The 26,850-nt window shown below is 39.1% G+C and overlaps 1 protein-coding gene across 1 annotated transcript in view; it reads right to left on the reverse strand.

Annotated features, from left to right (window-relative positions):
* LOC143375739 (octopamine receptor beta-1R) overlaps positions 1–26,850 on the reverse strand; it is a 100,122-nt gene that overhangs the window by 68,871 nt on the left and 4,401 nt on the right. Inside the window, exon 2 of the mRNA XM_076825146.1 lies at positions 22,182–23,412. Within this exon, the coding sequence (XP_076681261.1) occupies positions 22,182–22,936 (755 nt within the window). The 5' untranslated portion in view covers positions 22,937–23,412. The remainder of the gene's footprint in view (positions 1–22,181; positions 23,413–26,850) is intronic.

Raw genomic sequence — 26,850 nt, forward strand, 5'->3', positions numbered from 1 at the left:
ATAATAATAATAATAATAATAATTATTCGAATAATTTCGAATAAATTTTTATTCGCATAATTTTCAATAAATTTTTATTCGAATAATCTTCGAATAATTTTCAATAAATTTTTATTCGAATAATCTCCGAATAATTTTCAATAAATTTTTATTCGAATAATCTTCGAATAATTTTCAATAAATTTTTATTCGAATAATCTTCGAATAATTTTCAATAAATTTTTATTCCAATATTCTTCGAATAATTTTCAATAAATTTTTATTTGAATAATTTTCGAATAATTTTCAATAAATTTTTATTCGAATAATTTTCGAATAATTTTCAATAAATTTTTATTCGAATAAGTTTCAATAAATTTTTATTCGAATAATTTTCGAATAATTTTTAATAAATTTTTATTCGAATAATCTTCGAATAATTTTCAATAAATTTTTATTCGAATAATCTTCGAATAAGTATTGCAAACAAGACGAAATTATTCGAAAGTAACGAATAATTTTTTATTCGAAATAAAATTGTTATTTGATAAGGAATTTTTTCCTGGTACGCGTCATGCGAAACCCTTATTCGCTGCTTCGAAATTTATTTAAATAAAAAATGATTCGTTATTCTCGAATAACTTCGTTTTATTTTCAAATCTTATTCGAGATCATGCGAATAAAATTAATTCGAATAAATCTTTATTCGATTAATGCTCAACTCTGCCCCCACTTATTCTGTCCAAGAATTTCACCCCAAATTTTATGACAAATTCCACTTGTTTTATTCTACAACTCTTCTGTTATTTTTTCCCACAATTTTCACTTATTTTTTAGAAGAGTTTCCTCTCGTTCTTCTATTTTGTTTCGTGCTTACGCGCGCTTGTTTAATTCTCCACCGAGTGTAGCTGTTTCCAAAAATTCGTACTGAATCTATTGGTGGTCCCCGACGGATTATTTTGTAAATGTCCTCCGCTGGAAATGTATGATATTCCACGGGATATCACACTGGGCACTACAATGCCATTCGATCCCGGCGCTAGTGTGTTCAAAAGCAAGCGCACCATTCGCAGCGCCGCAGGGGCTATTGTCTGCCCTGTCTTGCACCGCTTCCCTGTTTTCTCATATGAAAAGTTCCACGGAAGCCAGCGTGGAGTGCCACTGAGGGCCACATACGGTCTGGAATTTCGAAACACTGTGTTTCTTCCATTGAAATAAAAAAAAAACAACACACTAGGTACCTATATATATATGTATTCTATGCATTTTTGTGATCAAAGTACCTATGTTTACTAGCAGAAAATTCTTCCATGCATCTCAAACAAATAGTATAGCATTTCGCGAAGCTTTGAAATCTGTATCCATACGATTTTATTGCCTCTTGCTTGTCCACGTCGCGTGAAAATTGATTTCAATCATTCACACTTCAAAAGATTAATTACTCTATTTTAATTCCCCCTCTGGAAGGATTTAATAGAAAGTAGCATTAATGATTGTAGGGGGGGGGGGGTTAAATTCTATAGTATTTCTATGCGAAGCGATACTTTTTTATTAAAATTCGTGTTGTGAAGCATCGAGTCAGAACCTGAAAATTTCGAATAAAATAGCCACTAAATCTGTGCCCATCTGAAACTTCTCACCCATTCGAGCAACTTCCACAAGAAAATATTTCGTACACACCCCACACGTAAAAGGTTCCCAAGCTTCAAAACTGCGTCTGACCATACACCGACCTATTCCCCTACTCCCTTATACCACTTAACCTCATCTTCCACTTTCTCGCTGCCCCTGCGCAGACTCCAATTTCACTTTCCCAGCTAGAATCCAAAACCCGAACAATAACATTATCCAACGGGGACACGTGGAGTGCCCATCGAAACTTCCCCCGACCCGGAGCGCGCCAACTTTTTTTTTCACGAATGTTAATGCGTGCTGCCCTCTCGGAAACACGGACCCCGAAGTTTCGCTGGAAATTAAATTTCGAGAGGTCAGGATGTACGCGGCGCTCCACTTACCACGAGGACCTTGAATAACTCCTGGCCGGGGAGCGGATAAATCATAGGGGTTGGAAAAAGATTCCTCCTCGGGGTACGCCGCTGCAAAGGGTTCGTGATAATCGTTTCCTCCACGAACTTTCACCAGCCCTTGGATCAATGCTACGACCTCTCGCGGCACATCCCCCGCGGCTGCACGCAGAAACAATCACGGAGGGGATGTTTTATCGAAGGGGGAGCTACGACGGAAGCGAGGGACGGGGAGGGGGGAGGCGATTCACGCTTCGCAGCGGGGGAGCGCGGCGTTAAGGTCGGTAATCAAACTGACCAGAGGCAGCTAATGGAGCTTTTGATGGCGACCGGTGGGCTCCGGCACCATGGTCCGCCTGCTCGTGTTTAAAACTGTTTAACTGTGCGCGCTATAATCGCGCACAATGCAAGTGGGATGCTCCGTTGCGTGGGAATTCCGGGCGTGACGTGGCCTCCGCTATTTCTACGTGACCGGCGCCCAGAACAGGCAACTGACTTATTCAAATTGGCCTGGGTCGGCTGGCGGAGGAGCCCGCGATTGCTGGAGTCGGAGGGGGTCAAAGGAAGAAACGAGTCTCAGCTGCGAACACGGCGGAACGATTGGGGGGGCTCGTCAAGGCGTGCTATCGTAATTGAATCGATTCTGGAGTGAACGATGGATGTTCTGCTTAGAATTTCTGCCGACCAGGGGCACTTCATCCCATTTCACTTGCATGGTGGAGCACCATCCCATTCTACGTAGCCAGCCAAGCGTTATTCTGTTCCACTTGCCTGGCTAGGTACTATCAATGCGACGGTTCCGTGTACTGCAGGGGGGATATTGGAACGAAAAACGAGGCTTCAAACTTCTGCCAACACAGTCCCCGCTCGGCTCTCTTGGGCTGATCCGATATGACTGTGCAAGCGTTGCCTCGTTCCAGCTGCCCGGCCAGGCACTGGATTATTCTACTTGCTCAATCGAGCACTGGTTCCATTGCGGTTGTCTGACTAAAATCCTTTAAAATGAGGGGCTCCGTGTTGCGGGGATATCGAAACGTAAGGGGTATACATTCTTAATAGGCAACGCGTTCTGTCTGTCCCAGTTGCTTGACATGTCCGACCTAATATTGGTCTGCTCCACTTGCCTGGCTAGGTGTTTCAAGGGGAGTGACTCGATATACCCTGGAACAATAGTGAAAGCTACCAATCGAGGACCTCGCAGGAGGAGAACTCCAGCTTTAACAACTTCGAGTGAGTTAGAAGAAATTGTTTATAATATTATTGATTTAAGTTAACAATAAAAAGAGAACACTAATTGGAAATATATATATTTTCAGACGATAAGTAGTAGTGTTTATAAGGGTACGTATTTGTACCTGTATATATACTTGAATAGTATTTACTGTTTTATTATTTTTAATAATTATTTTATTATAGTTATTTGTGATTATTTTTTATATTGTGCGTGTAAGGAAAAATTCAGGTGCTCTTGATAAAAGTTAATATTTCCAGGTTATTAGCAATTAGTTTAATGGAAAATTTACAAAGAAACAGATTAGTATTTCAGAAAAAAAAATAAAAAACTGCATAATCTAATGTATGTGGAATGAATATAGTGGGAGGCATTAGGCAGTGCTGCAATATTTAGTTTTTCTGGTACTTTGACAAATATTAATAGAATTTAAGGACAAATTTTACTGGTTCCTGTATTTTTACTTACACAAAAATAAATAGAAAAAACTCAATTCCTCAATGATCTGCAAAAACCAGCAAAAGTTGCCCTTGAATTCTATTAATGTATTTATCAAAGTACCAGAAAATCTAAATATTGCAGTACATCCTAATGCTTCTTTGTATTTTTATGATATTCCTCCCGGTGAATATCAATAATTCTACATATCTCAGAGGGGTGGAGAAGAAGCGTTGCTTTGACGGAGTGTGCCTAGTATTCCACGGGTGATAACGAATACAAAGGCCTTTGCAGCGTAACTAGGAACGAATATTTTCACCGTATTCAGGAATAAAAATGAAAACTCCTAATATGGGGCATACGTAGACACAGGCACTTCCCTGTGCTCGATAAGATAAATAAAAACAATAATTTAAAAACTTTTTAAGCAAAACAGTTATATTATATTTTAAATTGAAAGGCTACGATAAAAAGTTTCAGAGAATCGTTCAATGACGCGTGTAAAAAACGAGGTTTCTCCCATTGTGACTCTGCATTGTTGTTACGTTGCTTATTCTCATGAATACCAATCAAAGATAGTGGACTATACTATAGTGGTAGTATAGTAGTTGAATATTGAAATTGTGATTTAGTGGTTTATTAAAAATATTTTGATTACTTGAATTATTAAACAGTAATTGAATTTGAAAAATCTTGCAAGCTAATTTTGACCCACTTCACACCATACTATTCGAATACATCAGTATTCGAATACTCAAATATTCGAATACATCAGTATTCGAATACTCAAATATTCGAATACTCAAACATTCGAATACATCAGTATTCGAATACTCAAATATTCGAATACTCAAATATTCGAATACATCAGTATTCGAATACTCAAATATTCGAATACTCAAATATTCGAATACTCAAATATTCGAATATTCAAATATTCGAATACATCAGTATTCGAATACTCAAATATTCGAAGTTCATTCGTAGCATTCGAATACATCAGTATTCGAATACTCAAATATTCGAAGTTCATTCGTAGCATTCGAATACTTGTAAAATATTCGAACATTAAATAAAATCCTTCTATCTTCGACAATTCTAAATCACCCTTAGGGGGGCAATGGACTATTGGATACGTGAAATCGTTAGTGACTTTGACGCTAAATTACTTCGATACCAAATAATCGTTATAGTCGTGCTTTTCACAATCTATTGCGGGAACGTTTGCGAGTAATTATCAAACAAAAAATCGTCGGAATGTATAAAATTGTGGAAGTTATTATTTGTTGAACCTAGCCCTGTGCGGCGCGCTGCTGCAGGTGGTGTACATCGATTCAGGTGAGCCAATCATCTAAGAGCAAAATGCTTTGGCATGAGTACTCGACACACCAAAATCTACAGAGTGGAACTTCGCGGATGAATTCGGACAAAAATTGTGGAAGTTACACACGAACCAATTTCCCCCCTTATTTTACGAAAAAAAATCGCCTTTAATCAGTTATAAAATGTTTAACAAGCATCCAATGTTGATGCGAGAGTTCCACTCTGTAGAGGAAGGCATTCTACACGTCCAGTAAAAATTGCAAGAGAAAATATTCATTGCTTCAAGAGTTATGACGTACACCGTGTCTGAAAATGATGTTTCGAGAAAAACGGAGTTAAGTCCCCTAATTACGTTCGGTGCTAGAACTTCTACAATTATTTGAATTTCTTCGCGAATTTTTGTTTAAAATGTTCATAAAGGACAAGACATTCAGAATCAGTTAAAAATAAATCAATTTTGCGAAGCTGAAATAGTCCACTACCCCCTTAAATTAAAACAGTATTTTAAATATAGCTGGACTTTGCGACAAGTTTTGCCAAGTAACCTTTCCACTTTTCTAAAGTCACAGATCTTCTGATCCCAAAAAAAAGCAATTTCCTTGCCTCCACAAATTTGGGCCCCCTACTTTCGAAGTGCTACAGTCCTCGCTCCGCAAGTTGAACCCGTCGATTCCTAAATCACAAAGTTCGCAAGCTCCCGCTGCTAATTCCCTACTCCCAAAGGGCAGAGCTCGAAGATCCCGAGACACTTTATTCATCCGAGTTGGAATTCGAGCTCAAGATCCCTTTGCCGATAATTAAACCATCGGCTTGTTCACAAGCATGAGAAGCACATAAACAAGAACACCAGTGTCGTCATACAGCTTGATTAATCACGTTCGATCCGATAGCCCCCGCAATTATTCAAATCTATTAAGATCCCCGCTTCTCCTGGGCATCGACGAGCAATTGCACCGTGTCTCGGAGCTTCGTGGCCGAGGATAAATAAATGAAACGAAGCGCCCACGCCGGAGCGAGGCGGAAGGGCGCAAGGGTAAACAGAAATGTGGCGCGGTGCGCTATTAACCGTAACCACGAGCCATAGGAGCCTGTCTATGGGAGCCCCGTGGGACGAGAGGTGCCCTTTGGTGTCGTTTCCATGGCAGGGCCAGAGGAAAATTGAGAGAAATCGTCGGCGGAGGAGATGGGCGGGGAGATAAGGGCAGACGAGGAGCGATAAATCGAGGAACGGAGGGAAATGAAGAGAAGACGCGTGGAAAGAACGATCTCTCCTATCCTTAGGAGCTCGTACCTGCTCTCTGGAAAGGGGATCCAAGGATTTCTGGCTGTAGCCGCGGCAAACGGAAGACGAATGGTGAGTCTGCCGTGCGGCAGTGGCGTCGACTGGTTTTCAAAGCGCTCGCCTCTGTTCCGCCGCTTCTGACTGTTTCTTTCGCTACCCCTGGGACCGAGGCTGCTGGAACTTCTTAAAAACTGAACTTAGAAATCGGGGAGATTTCTGTCCCCCTGGGCTACGATATTGTTAATGCGAAACCCGTGTTCCACGTACCAACTTCCACCGGCAACGGGGGTGTAATTCTTTTCAGAAATATTTTTGCAGAAATTCTGCGAACGAGGATTCCGATGTCTTGTGAATTAGTAGGTACAGGCCGATCCTTTCGGTAGAGTTCTCAAAGGCGGTGCCGCCGGCAGTAACGCGCCTCGCTGAGTTTCGGGGCCTTCGAGACCAGATGGGGCCCTAACAAGCATGTTGCGCACTAACAAGGAGGGGTTCCCAGGTGTCCGCCTCCGATTGCTTTAGTTTTTGGATATGTTTTAGAGCACCGAAAAATAAGAATAACGTGTCTTTTTATTTTGGCCCGTTTTCATATTTGGGGGGTTAAACCACCCCTCGAAGTTATATGATTTTCAGGTGGCCGTCCCCGATTGCTTCGGTTTTTGGATATGTTTTAGAGGACCAAAAATAAGAAGTGCCTGTCTTCCTATTTTGGCCGGTTTTCATATTTAGGGGGTTAAACCACCCCTCGAAGTTATATGATTTTCAGGTGGGCGTCCCCGATTGCTTCGGTTTTTGAATATGTTTTAGAGGACCGAAAAATAAGAATAACGTGTCTTTTTATTTTGGCCCGTTTTCATATTTGGGGGGTTAAACCACCCCTCGAAGTTATATGATTTTCAGGTGGCCGTCCCCGATTGCTTCGGTTTTTGGATATGTTTTAGAGGACCAAAAATAAGAAGTGCCTGTCTTCCTATTTTGGCCGGTTTTCATATTTAGGGGGTTAAACCACCCCTCGAAGTTATATGATTTTCAGGTGGGCGTCCCCGATTGCTTCGGTTTTTGAATATGTTTTAGAGGACCGAAAAATAAGAATAACGTGTCTTTTTATTTTGGCCCGTTTTCATATTTAGGGGGTTAAACCACCCCTCGAAGTTATAAGAGTTTCAGGTGGCCGTCCCCGATTGCTTCGGTTTTTGGATATGTTTTAGAGGACCAAAAATAAGAAGTGCCTGTCTTCCTATTTTGGCCCGTTTTCATATTTAGGGGGTTAAACCACTCCTCGAAGTTATATGATTTTCAGGTGGCCGTCCCCGATTGCTTCGGTTTTTGGATATGTTTTAGAGGACCAAAAATAAGAAGTGCCTGTCTTCCTATTTTGGCCCATTTACACGTTGGGGGGAGGGGGTGAAACATAGTTCATAAGGGGTACAAAGTTGTGTTGAATAAAACCTGATATAAATTTCATTTGCGTCATAATTTGCTGTATGGATGATGATCTTGTCGCCAGTCACCGTTATTAGGGGGTAAACTACCCAAGGGGTGGTTCACTTCTCATTGCCAGTAGCGATTGGAGGTCATAAAAGCACTGATGTGTCATCCTAAAATAAATTATGTCTAGGGTTTTTTTTACGAATTTTATGATTTTTTTACACGTTTCATAGCTCTCAAATGCGCAGTTAAACGATTACGGGTAGTTTACCCCCGATAACGGTAACTCACGAAAAGAACATCATCCATACAAGTTATGACGCAAATTAAATTTATATAAAGTTTTATTAAACACAATTTTGTGCCCCTTATGAACTTTGAGGGGTGGTTTCAACCCCTAAATATGCAAACCGGCTACAATAAAAAGACACTTATTTCTTATTTTTTGGTGCTCTAAAACATATTCAAAAATCAAAGCAATCGGAGGTAGGCACCATCTATTCTTATGAAATTTAAGGGGTGGTTTCACCCTCTAAACGTACAAACGAGCCAAAATAAAAAGACACGTATTTCTTATTTTTTGATCCTCCAAAACGTCCGAAAACCAAAGCAATCCGAGGCAGGCACCACCTATTCTTATGAAATTTGAGGGGTGATTTCACCCCCTAAACATGCAAACCGGCTCAAATAAAAAGACACGTATTTCTTATTTTTCGGTACTCTAAAACATATAAAAAAACCAAAGTAATCGGAGGCAGGCACCACCTCTTATTATGAAATTTAAGGGGTGGTTTCACCCCCTAATCATGCAAACCGACCAAAATAAAAAGACACGTATTTCTTATTTTCCGATCCTCCAAAACATAGCCAAAAACCAAAGCAATTGGAGGCGGACACCTAAGAACTCTCCCTGTAAGAAGTGACGAATCTCAGGTTCTGCAGTACTCGTCAGATTTTTGCGAAAGTGGCGCCAATCGATTCCTCGTGTCTTCCCGATGAAAATGGCCCCAACCAAAAACTGATTTGCCTTAATGTAAAGCTACCTTCGTTTCAAATATTCCGATTTACATGACACTTGGTATGGTTTTCATGGGAAAAACATAAGGAATCCATTGGTGTCATTGCCATATCGATTGGATGCCCGACTGATGTTCAATTGTCAGTACGATCGTCTATTGTTTCTAGAGAACTAATACACACGATTCTCTGTAGAGTTCGTCATTTCTTTATCGAAACTTTACGCTGCTCCATATTACGTACCTTTACGGTACTCGATTTTGAGAGCAGTTCACCGTGTCCAGGGTTTTGGTAAGGGAAGGAGGCAAGCGTTTTGCGATCGATATGTAACTCGAGAAGCCAGCGTCGAATTTAACCGACACGCTGCAGGAATCGTGATCAGGTGGACGTGTAATGTCCCTTTGGCCACTTAGCTCTTACAGCAGTCGATTCGTTGAAGCTGGCGTTAACCTACACGGGGAATAGGGCTATATTTAACGCAGAGATTTTTCGATGAATCCCGGTTTCACGCTTCCAAAGCGACCTTCCAGCCGACTCTACCCTCTATTTTGCATCACCGAGCTCGACCCAACACACGTGCCTAGCCCTGCTCCGTTTGCTTGGTCCCCGTTCGCCGTGAAAACGGGACAAATTCTCGGCTTCCGAGTCGTCAAAAGCTTCGGGGAAGTAATTTAACCCTTCGGACCCTAGGGTGACGGAAATTTAAAGTAGTAGTACACGATGGTTTGGGGGTACCCCATGAAACTTTGTGGACGTCGAGGGTCTTGTAATTCGTGGGTTTAAATTTCAATTCAGGCCAAGGGGATGAAATAGGGAGTGTCCATTTTTTAACGCAGTTTGTTGGTGGAAACTGGGACTACAAAACTGTCGAATCACAAAGAGTTATAAAGTAAAAATGTCCACATAAAGGTGCGTTTGGACCAATTTGAATAAAAAAATATTGAAGAATAACTGTTTACCTTGTCATTTCATCGATCTTTTACCGCTGTGTCAATTTGACACCGAGGGACAGATTGAGTTCGTGAAATGAGGAATCAAAAAAGGAAAATATTTTGTGTTTTGGGAAAAACGGAGAACGTTGACGGAGAGAATTTTCCAAAATATTAATTTAAAACAGAATGGGGGCTATTTAAATTTGAAATCCTGATTTTTTTTCGTGCAAAAATCACGCGAAAAAATCAGGATTTCAACTTTAAATAGCGGCCATTCTGTTTTAAATTAATATTTTGGAAAATTCTCTCCGTCAACATTCCCCGTTTCTCCCAAAACGAATTTCAAATTTAAATAGCCGTCATTTCCTTTTAAATTAATATCTCGCAAAATTCTTTCCGTCAACCCGAGGATACATTAATATACTAACGAAATTTCTTTTGATTTTTTATTTTAAATAATCTGGTTCCGAACGGCAGTGCTCACCGCTGAACCAAATTTTTAAAAATGCTTCTTGGATGTCGCTTGTTATTTAACTGTAAACTTAAATATTTTTCCACGAAAAAATTACCAAATGTTCTTTAAATGTTGCTCTTTTAAGCGCAAAAAGTTTTGTGAAAATACACACTTCCGCTTCTTCAAAAAAAATTCACAAATATTCGCCTCCTTTCGCCTGACTAGGTATAACCCCTTAAAGCACGTGCTTCATATTGCTGCCAAGTCAGAGGCACTGCGTTCTAAAATAATATTGCCATACGAAACAAATCTTCCATAGAGATCGTAAGGAAATCCCAATACCGCTTCAGTTTAGCGTTTCGGGGATCAGGGTAGCAAAATAACAGACCCAGAAAGTAACAAGAGCAACAAGAACGAAGGGTATATTGACAGAAATCACGCAGGGGTATGAAGAAGCTTCCAGTGCTTTACATTCGCTCCTTGCAATTTTAAATCATGTCGCATATCGTGGACGAAAGAAACAATGAAGTCGTGGCAGAGAAATACTCGGGGAATGCGGAAGAACGCACTGACAGTGTTCTCACAGGCGAAACCAAGAAGATGTGAATTTTTCAGCAAGGTGTATCTCCTTATCCGTGGATCCCACATTTATTTCCGTTTGCAAATATTTGCCCCGTATATACAGGCATAGAACGCACATTGTAACGTTGAAAAAGCTATGCGCGATACACCGAAGGGTAGACACGGTGCCTCAGAGGTAGCGTAAGGACAATAAGTAGCGCATTTTTGCGGAAATATACAACAGGATCTACTAGGAGTCAGATCTCGAATGCCCTCGAGTAATCTTCTCCTTGAGAGTATGCCGGAACGCGGGAAAACGCTCAGAGGATCTTGAAATACAGACAACCACTCGCATACGGCAGGAAAAATGAAATAGAAAATAAAGCGAATTTCCAGGCTTTTCCTTCGCGGGCGGACTTTCCTCGATTCACTCTCGAGCACTTCGATCTCCGGCGACTGGCTCGAGAGTAATTTCCACACTATGAAAGACCATCCAGCTTATCAAAAAAAAATGTGAAAAATATGATTTTTGGCATGTCAGATGGTTGTTGGAAAATTAGAGAGACTTCGTTTTTGAAATTCGTACGATTGAAACTTTAGAATCCTACGCACAGCTAGCACAATTTAAATGTTGCCTCGAAATCCAAAATGCAGGGAAAATGTGGAGTGAGTTAATTAAAAAATGTGGGGGGTAGGAGAAACTTTTGCGTGTTCATTTTTTTTTATGTCACTGTCGTGACTGAACTGTGTAATGGACAGTGTCCATTAAAAAGTGAGTACCAGGCAGGTTTGCTAATGAAGCGAACCGGTGTGACATTTTTTTTGCCTCCACCCCCATCATGAATCCTTGGATCTGTGACTCCACCACCGCTCTCCCACCTTTCGTAACTACCTGGTAGACAGTTTTCGTGTATTCCGAATTCGGGCGTAAACAAGGACACCCCTGGCGAGTAAGCTTCGAGCAATCAGTATTATTCGGGCCGTGACAACGGAAGGAACACTCGAAGCACGCTTCTCGCGACGCGTAATTGTTGAGCGAGGTGATAGTGCTTTAAGGATCGTTTCATTATTATCCGTTAACAAAGGGTGCTTTATTAAATTTCATGTGGGATGTTGAGAAATATTCGAAATAACTGCTACTAGTTAGCATTTAAATAGCGCGCGCCGGGCCTCGAAGTTTCCAAATTGAAGCTTCAGATTGCCAAACGGTAAGTGGGTTTTAGATTTCTTTTGGTTACTATAATTTTGGGACACCCTGTGGCACGGAACAAACCCTATCAAGTTGACCCAGTGGCGCACTCAGGATTCAATATTGGGGGGAGCCGAGTTGAAACGGGTAAAATTATTTTTAATGCAAATTTAATAAAATTCATTAGGTGATTATAAAAAGTTATTTAAAGAATAAAATTCAGGTTCCTTTTCTTCTTACAAACCCTCTTCTTTGGGGGTGTTATAGCCACTTGGCCCGCCCTCTGGATGCGCCACTGCGATCAACCCTTAAGGGGTTATATCTAGTCAGGAGACCGAAAAGAGGCGAATTTTTTTTGAAAAAGCGGAAGCTTATATTTTTACAGAAATTTTTGCAACTAAAAGAGCAACATTTAAAGAACATTTGGTAATTTTTTTTGTAGAAAAATATTTACGTATATAATAAAAATAGAACGACATCCAAGAAGCCTTTTTAAAAACGGTGAAGAAGATATCTCAAAAACTACTGCAGCAATCTTTCTGAAATTTTGTGGGCTTATTTTTTATATAAAAAGCTACTGAATGACGGGGGGATTTTTTTTTCTATTGTATAGTTTCGATTATATCAACGAAAAATGGCTTCATAATTATCAATAATGGCCGTTTTGGTTTGATAAAATCGAAACTGTACAATGGAAAAAAAAATCCCCCCGTCATTCAGTAGCTTTTTATATAAAAAATAAGCCCACAAAATTTCAGAAAGATTGGTGCAGTAGTTTTTGAGATATCTTCTTCATCGTTTTTAAAAAGGCTTCTTGGATGTCGTTGTATTTTTATTATAAACGTAAATATTTTTCTACAAAAAAAATTACCAAATGTTCTTTACATGTTGCTCTTTTAAGTGCAAAATGTTCTGTAAAAATATATGCTTCCACTTTTTCAAAAAAAATTCACAAACATTCGCCTCTTTGCAGCCTCCTGACTAGGTATAACCCCTTAATTAATTGCAAAGTAGCATATTGAAACTGAGACTTGTTCTTTGGCATGAAGTTTATTAACATCATATGCTTTAAAAAACATGTTTGTTTAGTCAAAAATATGCATTATACATGACGCTACAGATGGATCATTAAAGAGGCTTTTTAAAAAAAGTTTCTTTTGTTTTGCTGTGATAACTCAAAAACGGAGGTTCCAATCGATTCAAATCAAATTGGAGCATGTTAAAAAAAATGCGTAGTTGCGGACCGGACCTAAAATAGAAGTTAATGAATATTCTTATTTTTTATGAACAGAAACTAAGACCTTATCTTTTGAGGCTTGGGGGAGAGTAAGCCCTCATTAATGGGGTTTTAGATTATTTTCATAAAGAATAAGAATTTTCATTAACTTCAATTTAGGTCCGGTCCGAAACTACATATTTTGTGAACATGTTCGAATTTGATTTGAATCGATTGGAACCTCCGTTTTTGCGTTATCACTGCAAAACAAAAGAATATTTTTAAAAAGTCATATTTTTAACTAAACAAACATGTTTTTTAAAGCTTATGATGTTAATAAACTTCAAGCCAAAGAACAAGTCTCAGTTTCAATTTGTTTCTTTGCAATTAATTGAAACAGAAATGCTTCATTTTAGGCAGGAACGACTACGAGGTGGAACGACGTGGAGACTTTGTTACCTAAATGGTGAGGTAGACTCTGACCCACGCCAATTATTATTCCCATTTGCACAATGAACTTTCATTTTTTTTTTTGCGTAAAACTTTCGAGTTTTACGTATATTAATACAAGTGGGACAAATGGAATATTCTTTGTAAAGAATGTGGATATAGAATCAGTTGTTTTCGTACGTCGAAATAAACCATTTTACCATTATTACCATTTGAGGGTTAAAATTCCCTCGAGCCACGGATACTTTCAATTAAAAGCCTAATTCCGACCGAAGCCACAGGAAGATTTCGTTCCCTGAAACCCTCCGGTGATGAACTTTACGAAACCGCAGCGTCACCTTAAAAAAAGATGAAGAGAGATAAAAAAAAAACTTCGCTCGTCGATGCGCTACCAAGTTACGTAACGCCAAGTTTGCCGAAGTAGGGACGATCCTCTTAATTCTGCAAAATTAGTTCAATAAAGCGCTCTCATTCGCTACGTTCCGCGTTCACTTTACCTACCCCCTCTCGCTTTAAATTAGAATACTTGACTCGTCGAACCGCAAAACACTACAAAACACGCGATCCCCCATCAATTTCGAAGAGCCGAGGGTAAAATGCTTCCCTGAATTTTCAACGAGTCTCTTCCTTCCTCTATTTAACCCTCGAACAGCCGTGCCTGGGCCTATTTCGACCCATGTTCTCGATATTTGTAATTTACGTACGGGAAACGATGTTTAGAAATTGAAGTACTAGTTGCTGTCACAAATGAATCATGATGTTAAGTGATAGGGAGAGAAAGAAGGGTGCGTTGGGGTCTAAACTGACCCAGCGACGGTCCTCCAATATTTAAGGTAGCTCCTGAATAATCTACTGAATTCAAGAACAAAAAGCAAAACTAATTTGGAATGCAAGAAACCCTTGTACAAAATTTAAAATCGATTTACCACATAGTTATCGAGAAATTGTTAATTAAAATTAATGCATTTTAACACTGTGGCATGTGGCAGAGTCGAAAAAAGTGGGTTATAGTTTCAGTTTTTTTTTCTGAAACAGGAGAACTATATTCAAAAAGTGTACCAAAATTGGCAGCAACGTGCATCGAAATGTCAGGAAATGAATTTATTAATTTCTGCAAAACTGACTAGTTTCTTCGTAAATGCCCATAAAAAATAGGTCTACGTGCAAATTTTTCAGAAACTGCGCACAGTAGTCAACGTGGCAACGTCGCACTATCGATATGCTTAGATATTTAAATAGCGAACGACGATTCAAATTCATATGAAGGCTAATTATATTGTAAGTCATATTAGTTATCCGAAATTTGTAGATAAAATATTAATTAACATAATTATTAAATTTATTTATTGTTGTTAAACAATTTTCTCAAGTTTGTCGAATTTTTTTTTCCAATATTATTTTTTTAATAAATTTACCTTTGTAACGAAACCTTTCTGACATTTTGGTTATAAAAAACGCTCCCAATGAATGAGACGTTGTCAGATCTGCTGCTGCAATTCACTACGCTGACCAATTTAATATTCTATTTTCGTATTACAATTACTTATATTAACATTGAACTTTGTAAAAAATTATTATTATTAAATAATAATTTATAATTAATAAATAAAATTATTATTAAATAATAATTTTTATTATTAAATAATAATTTTTTACATCATTTATACATATTTTGAAAAGTTCAATGTTAATATAAGTAATTGTAATACGAAAATAGAATATTAAATTGGTCAGCGTAGTGAAATAATTTTCTATAGTATATCATCCTACTTTATATTTATCATTTATTTCCCAACTCTAATTTGACTGACATAGTTGGTTAGGAACTACCTTAAGTAATTATAAGTTGTAATAGAGCAAAGAAAATAGACATTAAGGTAAACTCGGTGAATTTAGGAATAGGGATCTAGAAATTAAGTAGAAAACTCGCAAATTGGTCAGCCAGGGAAGATCACGCTGAAAGCCCTATTTGATATATATAGAAAGCAAGTAAAAGTTTTCGAGATAATTTACCAATTATCTCGAAAACTAATTGATAAATTATCTGGAAAACTAATTGATAAATTATCTGGAAAACTAATTGATAAATTATCTGGAAAACTAATTGATAAATTATCTGGAAATCTAATTGATAAATTATCTCGAAAACTTTTACTTGCTTTTCTATGGGGAATCCATCCACCCTTGGGCTGCATTTGACCACCGATAAATGTTAAAAAGAAACTACACGAATAACGGCAACAGCGCATAATTGCAGTGCAGTAAGACTTCGATCTTGGAGATTTTCTGCAGGAATCATTTCCCAGAGTTATGCGCTGCCCCTCGAGGTAATCGCCGAGAGGGTAGGAACGCACCCCCACCCTCCCTAGGCAAGATGAGACGATGAAGTTTGGGATAGCAAATGGAGAGGCAGGGATGCCTTCTGGGAAGGGGTGAATGGGTGGCTCGTGATCATGAATCGATCCAAGAGGGAGCTGATGGGGACTGCTCGGTCTCGCGCAGGAATATATATCCTGTGGGTATTCCCAAAGGGGAAGAAACGAGACTGATAAACGTAGTATCCACGATATGGGAGTAATAGAGAACATTTGCGGTCGAACTTGACAATTTCAAGCCAAAAGGAAGTGGCCGAGAAGATAAGGGCGGTCTTCTCAAATAAACCCCGAATTCTATGTCGACAAATTCTCTTTCTGTGGTCCATACTCGCGATGGTTATTGCTCCATTGAACGTAGCAACCAGCGAAAAGGATACGAGCCACCGATCTCGAGGAAATCTTTCACTTTCTCGTCGTGACAGCTGTCGAGGGTGTTCCTTTAAAACTCTGAATGCTGCTCTAAAAGCCACGTTATCAGGGATGTTGACAAATCACCGATTAACTGGCAATTTGTCGAGCCAATCTTCCTCCGCTTCCGTTTGATCGATGCGCGTGTTCAATTTCCAGCGAAGGAAGTGGTTTAACGATTTCCCGGGAAAGTGTTTGCGAGGAATCCTGCGAGAATCGATTTTAATTATACCGAGAAATGGTGGGATGTGGATCGGGGAAACTCGAGGATATATATGATTTCCTTTCGTTTTTGCGCCACGGAGGTCGGTTAAATGGAAGCACGAAATGGCCGACGTGATGCCAGCTGAGTGCAGTTAAGAGATTGGCGAAGTGATTGTTCTATGTAGTTGTTAGGGTGGGGAGGGTTTTTGGGATTTTTTATATTGGGCTTAGAGTCCCGTGCTTCTGCGAAATTGAAGTCAGTGTTAGTTAGGAATCACGAGTGACTTGGATGTTTCAGAGTAAAATTGTTCCTGGTTCTCTATTTAATTGGATTTACCGAAGGTGGTGGAATAGTTATAATCAATTTCAGGGAGCATTGAAGCATTTATTGGTCTGTATTAAAATATTTTATCAGTTGTTATACCTAGGTGCGTTTGATAAAAGAAAATGAACGATTTTCTAGAAGTCTGTGGTGCAATGTGGATATTTCTTAGCCCATAACAACCCTTTCATTCTTTTTCGTTACCTTGAAATGGGTTTTCGAAATGCGATTCGATTGTTTTAGTTTTTAACAATAAGACGCAACCGTTTATTTGGGTAGATTATTTGTTTGTTTATTTATTTAACGGGAGTACCCTTTAGTTACAACGAAGCATATAACTAACAAGGAGGGTATCCCAAGTGTCCGCTTCCGATTGCCTTGATTTTTGGATATGTTTCAGAGAACCGAAAAATTAGATTTACGTGTTTTTTTATTTTTGCCTGTTTTGCATGTTTGGAGGGTGAAACCACCCCTCAGAATTGTAAGATTTTTCAGCTGTTCGTCTCTGATTGTTTTGGCCAAAAACCACAGCAATCGGAGGCGGGCACCATCTATTCTTATGAAATTTGAGGGGTGGTTTCACCCCCTGAACATGCAAACATGCGAAAATAAAAAGACACCTTTTCTTATTTTTCGATCCTCTAAAACATATCTAAAATTCAAAGCAATCGGAGGCGAACACCTGGGATACTTTCCGCAAGTAAGAGGCAGTTTATAATAATTGTACAGTTGGATGCAAAAACGGCCTCAAGACACTCAGGCCCTTTTTGCATAAAACGCATAAGTAGATTCCTCAGTCTTTTCCCATACAGTGCCGGACAAAAGTATTAGGACACCCTTTAAAACAGACTAACTTTTTTCAAATTGGTCCAAACGACTTGATTTTTTTTTGTGAAGCCAGAAGAATTAGTTTGTAAAGTGCAATTGGTCGGAATAGCGAAGAAAATAGTGAAGGTCGCTTTTTCAACTTTTTTATCTCAGCCTGTAATGAAAATTTGAAAATCTCTTTTGTAAATTTAAGTGAGTTGTATACATGCTGAAAATTTCTTCGAAATCTCATTATATTAATGTCCAAAAGTATTTCAAAACTTGTTACTGTTGGACGTTCCGTAACAGAGAAAATGGAATAAAATATCATTGTTGCTTTTAATGTGATTGAACTAGTCAGATTCTAATAAATTATATTCAATTTTTCCCTCCGAAATTGTTTAATGATATTGATATATATATATGTAATATATAATATAATATTAATATTAATATTAATATAATATAATATAATATAATATAATATAATATAATATAATATAATATAATATAATATAATATAATATAATATAATATAATATAATATAATATAATATAATATAATATAATATAATATAATATAATATAATATAATATAATATAATATAATATAATATAATATAATATAATATAATATAATATAATATAATATAATAGAATAGAATAGAATAGAATAGAATAGAATAGAATAGAATATAATATAATATATATTATATTATATGTATATATATATCATTAAACAATTTCGGAGGGAAAAATTGAATATAATTTATTAGAATCTGACTAGTTCAATCACATTAAAAGCAACAATGATATTTTATTCAATTTTCTCTGTTACGAAACGTCCAACAGTAACAAGTGACGAAATACTTTTGGACATTACTGTACGTGGTAATTGAAGGAAGCATGATCGTCAAAAGCGAGCAGGGGGCGTTCGACGAGCTGTCGACGATTTCCGTGCGTCCGCGGCGTCTTCAATTTCCGTTGACCCCCGTTCGACCAGAAAAGGGATCTGCATTCCGACGTTTCCGATGTCGCCAGCCAAAGCGCCGAGGAAACGATCGTCTCGGTCGAGCGCCCCGCGGAAAATCAACCCCCGTCCACCGCGCGGGAAAGAATTCTATTTCGCCATCGACGTCTCAGGACGGACCAAGGAAAGGGCGACAGGGGGGGGGGGCGTGGGAACTTCGTGCAAAACTCGAAACGATCGTTGAGAGATACTCGAAATCCCTCGGAATCCCGATACGCGGCGAACCGTCGCGTGTAATCACGCAGCTAAATAATTAATGCGACGACGACGGTAGGGTGGGAATACAGAGTAATTAGTGGGTAATTGGTGAAATGTAACGGGGCGAATTCGGTGGCATGGTTGAAGCAGTTTCCTTGGATAGAAAATTTGGTGCGCATAGGCTGCTGGGAAATAGGATTCAGGAGGTTAGAGCATGTGGAGTTAGGTGAACTGACGAGATTTGGGTGATTTCATTCAAACTGTGCGAATATTAGTACAGTAAATATACTATATATAATAATAGTGGCACGTATTGTAGTGGTGGGAAGGAAATTTAAGATGTGAATGGTGGCAGAAATAAGATAGTTCCTTAGGAAAGAATTTGTATTTGAAGGATAAGGGGAAAAACAAGGAATGTCACAAAACAGCTTCATTGATAAAATCAAGTTTTAATAATTTCGTCCATCAGTAAAGAAACAAGGTTCAATGAACATAACAGTATCGTTCATGGCATGAACAATTTATACTCTAATTAGGCATGAGTAAAGGACTGAATAAAAAGATAATTGTTTTAATATCTTTCAAATGGAACACTGCAGAATACTGTATCAAAATAAATGACCACTTCTATTATTAACGAAACCAGGATGTGTATACAGTGGTGTCCTAGGACTCTTGACGTAGTCCAAGCTTACACTAATCAGAAATTTGCTACATAGTGCAAGTAGGAAGGCTGGGGACATTCCTTGCTTTGTTTCAGTGGAGGGTGGACATTCCCTGTTTTTACCAGTACACCAAATTTTTAACGTTGCCTTATGTATGTGGGAATTTCTACTTTATGACACTTTGTGATTCGACAGTTCTGGGGTCCAAGTTTCCACCAATAAAATATGTTACGTATCGCAGAATCACTAAAAATGGACATTCCCTGTTTTTCCCCTTACCCTTCATTTTAAGGTTTATATCCAACAGAGTGGACTTACAGGGTAGATTGTAGATAATCCCTATTGTGTTATAATTTTGCAGTATTATGGGGAGCATTACTGTTTTGCTTAGATAAATTCAAAATAGCTGACAAGATCCAATAGAAGCTTCTAAAATACTGCAGAATCCTTTGGCAGAAGTGTGTGGATAATTTGTGAAAGTGGAAGAAATGCATATATATATAGATTACTTCACCTCGTCAAGTGCATTTCTTCCACTTATATATATCACTACACAATGAGGTGTAGATTCACCCCTCAAAGCAGTGGCCATTACTTTTTATACACCCTGTACAAAAGAAAGCAAAGTACTATGATCCCGCAAATATGAAATCGGTTCTAACTCCAACATAGTTAATCAACCTGAATTTAATATTCTTAAAAACTCAACTCTCATTTTTCCCGACGCCCCGCACAGTATCAGAAATACATTGGTTTATAGACGAGGAATCGAAGGGAGATCCAAAATCGCAATGCCACGATAAATAATGTCCTTTCCCACGACAGATTCGAATGACTTCCCCTCACCGTATTTTGTATTTGCCTCGATCTGAATCACAGCGTATATACGAGAGCGTGTAGATTTAAATTGGAGAAACTGAAGGCTGAAGGAGACGGGAATCCATATATCACTGCCCGTCGTCGACTGCAAATGGAATGCAACTTCGGTCCAAGACAAATCTGAGAGACTTCATTCGAGGATCTCATACGCATTTCAATAGAAACTCGCGCCATAAATATTTATCAGTCACGCTTGGCTAGCACCCGAATAAAATATTTTCGAAATCATACTGTCGAAAAAAACGCGAAGCGACTTTAAAATACTCGTGAGTCACTCCAGCAAGGTTACACTGAATTATTTCGTTATTTGGTTACTAGCCAAATAATTCTCTTTTCGCTTCGAATAACTGACTCCTGAAATAATCTCGCGACTGTTTGAAACCAGAATAGTTTAAAACAGTTATCTGAAAGAAAAAATCATTTTGAGACGATCGATTCGCTTTTGACACAAAACAATTCATTATTTCAAATATTATCTTTCATTTCAGTATTTCAAATATTGCCTTGCAGCGATACCTCCCGACTCTGCCACCAGATGGCCACTCGACCGTTCCGCTCTCTCGCTAGTTCTCCCTCAACTACCGATTCCCATATATACCAGTTTCATCCTACCTTCTAACATCCCCGCATCTAAAACAGAGCCTGCTAGGAATTCATAACTTCCAAACAAACAGTTTAATTTACAGTTCCATCTACCCAAACCCTCAATACTACGATAAATCTAAATAAACCGGATACACGCCACCAGAATCCTTCATCTATTTAGACTCATACAAAATAAAAACAATTTATACAAAACTATACCATATTATGCTGACATTGATTCAAATGATCCCGCGATGCGTTTCAAATACAAGTTAACAATTTACGACCACAAAGACAAATACCGGAACAACACTGAGAAATACTGGCGGCTCCATTAAAAATTTAACATAAGAGCAAAGTTATTCTAAATTAACGTGCCTCCCCGCAAATAATCTAGTATACTAGGAAATACCTAAACCTTAGGACTTACTCAATGTTCCCTTATTATTACACCATATCATAATTATACTGTAATTAGTTATCATTAAGAGAAACAAATGTATATAATCTTAAGTTATAGGATATTAACTGACTAGACATAATTTTCCTCCTCCTAATTCTTCCCCTCTTTCTACTATCAGCTTTACTTCTGAACTAATAAACACTAAAGATTGTTGTAACAGTTCCAAACCAAACTATCTAACTTTTAAGTACCATAAGTTTAGTCTAAGTATGATAATACAGCATTAAGTGCAACCTAAATAGCAGACTAACGATAAGACTATGCGTGCTCCAGTGCTGGAGCCTTTAGTCTAACCCCCGAAGACTGCGCCTCTAGAAACTTTTAATTCGTTATGTTTATTGTACTCCTGTTATTATTTATTACCCTTTCTTCTTTTGGCACAATAAACGTTTGTTAAAAAAAAAGAACAGAGCCTGCTAGGTAACCCTTACCGATGAGTCCACTAGCAGGCGCAGGACGAAACGCAACCCTCCTTTTCTCTCCTTCCAAAGCCCTTCATTCCGTATTTCAAATAAACTTTACCCAAATCTGTTATCAGTCCAAATAAACACAAGAATATAGATCCTGATGCACAAAGATGTTCAATTTTCGAAACATCTTCTCAATAGCTAACATACGACAAATTCCTGGCTCCTCATACACGAAGCTTTCTTCCAGCCACCATTACACCCGCTAATCTCCTCCTAGCGATCGCCGCGCCAAAGAAAATAATCCATCCACTCACCTGTACAGCATGCGCTCCTGTCGATCCGCCTCCTGATAGATCTTGTAGTACATCGCGATCATGATGATACCCGGCACCCAGAAACTGACACTAGAGCTGACCACCGCGTACAGTTTGTTCACTTGGAACACACACACGCTCGGGTAGTTCCTGCGGAACTCCAGGTGCTCCTCGGTGGTGTACCATCCGGCGAATATCGGCAGGAAGCTCATGACCGTGGGCGAGAACCACACCACGCTCAGCATCGTGCTCAGCCGCAGATTGGTCATTATCAGGGGATAGTCGAGCGGCTGCACTATGGCGTAGTAACGGTCCACGCTGATGCAGCACAGATGGAGGATAGAGACGGTGCTGAAGAACACGTCCAGCGAGTTCCACACGTCGCACATGAAGTAGCCGAACAGCCATCTGCCAGACAGCTCGACCGAGGCGTTGAACGTCATCGCGAAGATCGCCACCAGCATGTCGGCGAGGGCCAGGGAGACCACGAAGTAATTGGTGATGACGCGCAGCTTCCGGTGCCTCATCACGGACACGATCACCAGGAGGTTGCCGAACAGGGCGCTGAGGATGATGAAGCCCATGACGGTCGCCTTCATCGTCAGCAGGAGCACGTGCTCCAGCTCGTGGCTGTCCTCGCGGCTGTACACGCCGTCGCTAAAGTTCCCTTGGCCAGTGTCGGAGAGGACGTTGGACAGGTCGGTCGGGTCCGTTCCATTGGCCAGGTCCCAGTCCATCGTCCCGTTCAACGCCATTTTGCGGACACCAGGCGCCGGGGGCCCGTTCCTGCTAGGCTCGACCACGTTCCCTGCTTTGTTTCGTTACCGCGATCCACAGTGGCCTCCGTCGTTGCCTTCCGCGTCCTCCTCGTCATCGTCGCCGACACGCTTCATGGGAATATCCTGACAGGCCATCGAAGAACGGATGTGGAACGGCGAGGTGGTTCCAGGAGGGAGAGTCTTGAGGGATACGTGGCCTAGGTGTCGACGGACGCTTTGTTGACTGACAAAGCAGCACGGAGACTTTGGTTGGAGGGCACGAGTGGAGGATACCTGGCAGGATTCATAGGAGAATCCGGCAACACGACTGCGGACGTTGATGGATGGAAAGTCGGGGGATGAGGCGAGACTCTCGAGGACTATCCTTGCCGTCCAGGTCGATTTGGATTGTGTGCACGGTGATGGGCAAACGAGCCGCGCGAGGTCCTTTGCGTGCTGAACATCGTGGCAGCCTGGAATTGCGGAACAACAGAGATTTCAGATCGGTGAGATACGCTTCGGGGATTGTTGGAACAGTTGTCGGGGAAATTCGAGATGGGTTCTGCAGTTTTGATACTTTTAGCGGTGCTACTGTTTAAGTTCGAGGACCGGTGAATCTTGGATTCAATTTATGCTAGTATTTACCGTTGTGGGGCGCTGAAAGCCCGAAGTCTATACTATTATATAAAATTGAATTTGCATACTTTGAAATGTTGTTTCTCAGTAAATATGAAGTGTACGCACAAGTGTGTTACATCACTTTGTTTGTCTTGGCGAGAGGAAGGTTCTAACGTTTTTATTTTTTTTAAATACTGATTTTTAAATAATAGTAGTTCGGGACGCCACCGCCAGGCGGCGACCGGGCGAGCGTTTCTCGCTTGTAAAACAGCACCGCGGCGGGAATAAGTAGCCGAGGGCTCTTGAGTTTACAGATTGCAGATTACAGACTATGAATCAGTCACGCTAATGTTTCGGGCGAAGCCGAGACGTGGATGCTAGTGTTTTATAACATATTTTAACTTCGGGCTTTTGCAAGGCTGATTGGTGAATTCTGACGTTTATACGAATTTTAGAATTCTAAGATTCACCTATCCTCGAACTTTTACAGTGACATCGACAGCTATTTTTATCGAATCTTGAAGAATAGTTGAACACTATGTGGGTCTGAAATTGGGGAAGACAGAAGATTGAGGTTTACAAATTAATTTTGAAGGGTAAATCATGCGTTTGTGGATTTAGGAATTCAGTGCGAATTATATTGGAAAAAAATTTGCGAAATACTATCTACTCTTTTTTGTTGACAAACACGGGTACAATTTTAAAAATAAAGGAGCGCGGCAGGCTGATTCGATTTTTCGCTGTTTATACGGGTGTGTCACTTTTCCATCGTACAGTGAAAATTCTACCTCGGCCGCGGTGAAAATTACATTCCGAATGAAATGGGGTCGCAAGTTAATTAACGGGGACCATATTTCCACGAGATATAAGTGAGTATCGTTGATCCAAGCGTTGTTAATTAAATTGGTTACAAACAGGAATCACAATTTCTTTGTGACAGATCGAAATTCTTCTGTGAACTCTATACAAGCGCACACCTTTGCAAAAGGTACCAGCAGTCACTTACAATTATTTCCTCTTTTGAAAAATGCCACCCCCCAAAGGAAAAGGAAAAAGGAGATTAATGTAATCACGACTGAAGTAATTCAACAGCTTTGTAAAAAGAAAATAAAACTGGATTTTATTCTTTAAATAAATTTTTATATTCACCGCATTGAATTTGCAATAAAAATATTTTCAACGCCTTACAAAAACCCTAATTCCCTAAAAAGATTATTCATATCGATCCTTGTCTCGTTGTAAGAAACAAATGAAGAAAAATTCATTATGAGTCAATGATGGCGAAGGGAATTTCGTGAAGCGAGGTGGAACTTCGCTTGGAATTCACGACTCAACGGGGTAATTGATTTTTATTTAACACTTCCTAGAATAATGCGAGCTTAGGAGTGAATCACCTAATGAATGCTTTGACATCAATCTGTCAGCCATTTGCGACACTATTATCCCGGAACGGCAGGATAATCGGGGTGGAGAATTTATTCGTAAATTCTATTTCAGCCGGGGATCTCATTAACCGGGCCAATTACCGCGGGAAAATTAAATCGCCGCCGTTAATCAGTGTAGGATGAGCGAGGAACTTGCCGCGTACCGCGGGTTTCCGGTGTGTTTCGGGCGACGTTTTCATTTTCCGCGAGGACGAGCAGCGTGAAATGGAAATGCCGTCTCGTTTAGACGACGTTGCGCGTGAAAACGTTTCCTGTCAAATCACATTCTATTTCCAAAAGACACGCGGCAGTAATAATCGCTTTGACGGTGCTCTGCCTCTGCGCGAAAATTCTGCGGAATTTCGAGGACGTTAGAAGATGTGACGTTTCGCACTTCAGCTAACAAGGCTCGAAATTTGCGATTGGGAGGGACGGGTTTGTTAGAATTTTGAAAGAAGCGAATTTACCTGTCAGTTGAATAAAGTATGTTTTGTTGGAGGGTAGTGTTGAAATTCTGGGGGGAGGAAAAGGTTGCCATTTTCTGTTGTTTTTTTTTTCAAAGATCAAATGAAACTGTTTAAACTTTTAATTAGTAATGAAAAAACAGTATTCTTTTGGAATCATCTTTTTTGTTACAAGAGAACAGTTATACGATGAAACTTTTATTTCATACAATATTGAATAAAGGGAACTTTTAGTTTCTTGGAAGTTGAAATAAACTTCAGTTAAACGGAGACATTTATTCTGCTTTGAAATAGTTAAAGTTGTGGGAAAGATGTTTCCCGTTTTGTAAAATAAAATGATGTAAAAATCACAACTTGCTTTCCCTTCTATATTTATTCTGAATTCCTTAAATAATGCTAATTAAAAAAATAATTCTAACCTCGATATTTTACCTTAAAAATATATGAAGTTTTGTTAATCGAATAAAAAGTAACTGTTAAAACTGAACTCTTACAATAGAGTTAAAGTGTTCACGTACAAAGTTAACTTAAAACAGAAAATAAATAATTTAAGAGTTAATAGTTCAGTAAGCAACTTTTATTTGTAAAAGTCGACAGCTTCGTTCGAACCCTGTTTTCCATGAGTAATTACGAGTTTATTAGAATGTATTTATTTGAAGTTGCGACTGCTTAGGAAGATTTAAAGATCGAATATTCTATCCTACTAATATTTAATGCCCGAATTGGATTTAATAATTCACAGGGGAAGCTCCATCACTGTTACACGTGAGTATTAAACAAAACTAAACAGAGGCTCAGAACTAAACGTCTAAGCACTATCCAAGCAAGGAGAAAATGAGGGACAGTAACCCAAATATAATACTCCTCAATCAAAATTAAGGGGACCTTCCGGTCTAGAGCCCAAAAAAATAGGTGATATTTAGGAATTAATTAAAGGAAAACTACAACATATAATTTAATGAGACTTCTTGTATTGTATTACCGATATCTTACGCTACAGAAATATATTTTTTGTTTTATAATTAATAATTGCAGACGGCACTGGGGAGTCGTTAAAGTCAAGGCGTCAAAAAATTGATTCAACTCGGTGGGACTTGTATCTCCAAAAGTTATTATTCGATTCGACTGAAACTTTTTTTATTTTGAAGAATATACTTCTGACTAGGGGAGAAACCAGAAAAAAATACAAAAATTATATTTTTTTTAGAAAATAACGACACTTGAAGTTTGAAATCACTTTTTCCCTATAGTTTCCATCCTTCCAACACCCTAGAAAATTATAAATTTTCAAATTTTTGTATTTTTTCTGGTATCTGCCCTAGCCAGAAGTATATTCTTCAAAATAAAAAAAGTTTTAGTCGAATCGGATAATAACTTTTGAAAATACAGGTCCCACCGTTTTGAG

Source organism: Andrena cerasifolii, chromosome 13 (genome assembly GCF_050908995.1).
Source record: "Andrena cerasifolii isolate SP2316 chromosome 13, iyAndCera1_principal, whole genome shotgun sequence".
Classification (NCBI taxonomy): domain Eukaryota; kingdom Metazoa; phylum Arthropoda; class Insecta; order Hymenoptera; family Andrenidae; genus Andrena; species Andrena cerasifolii.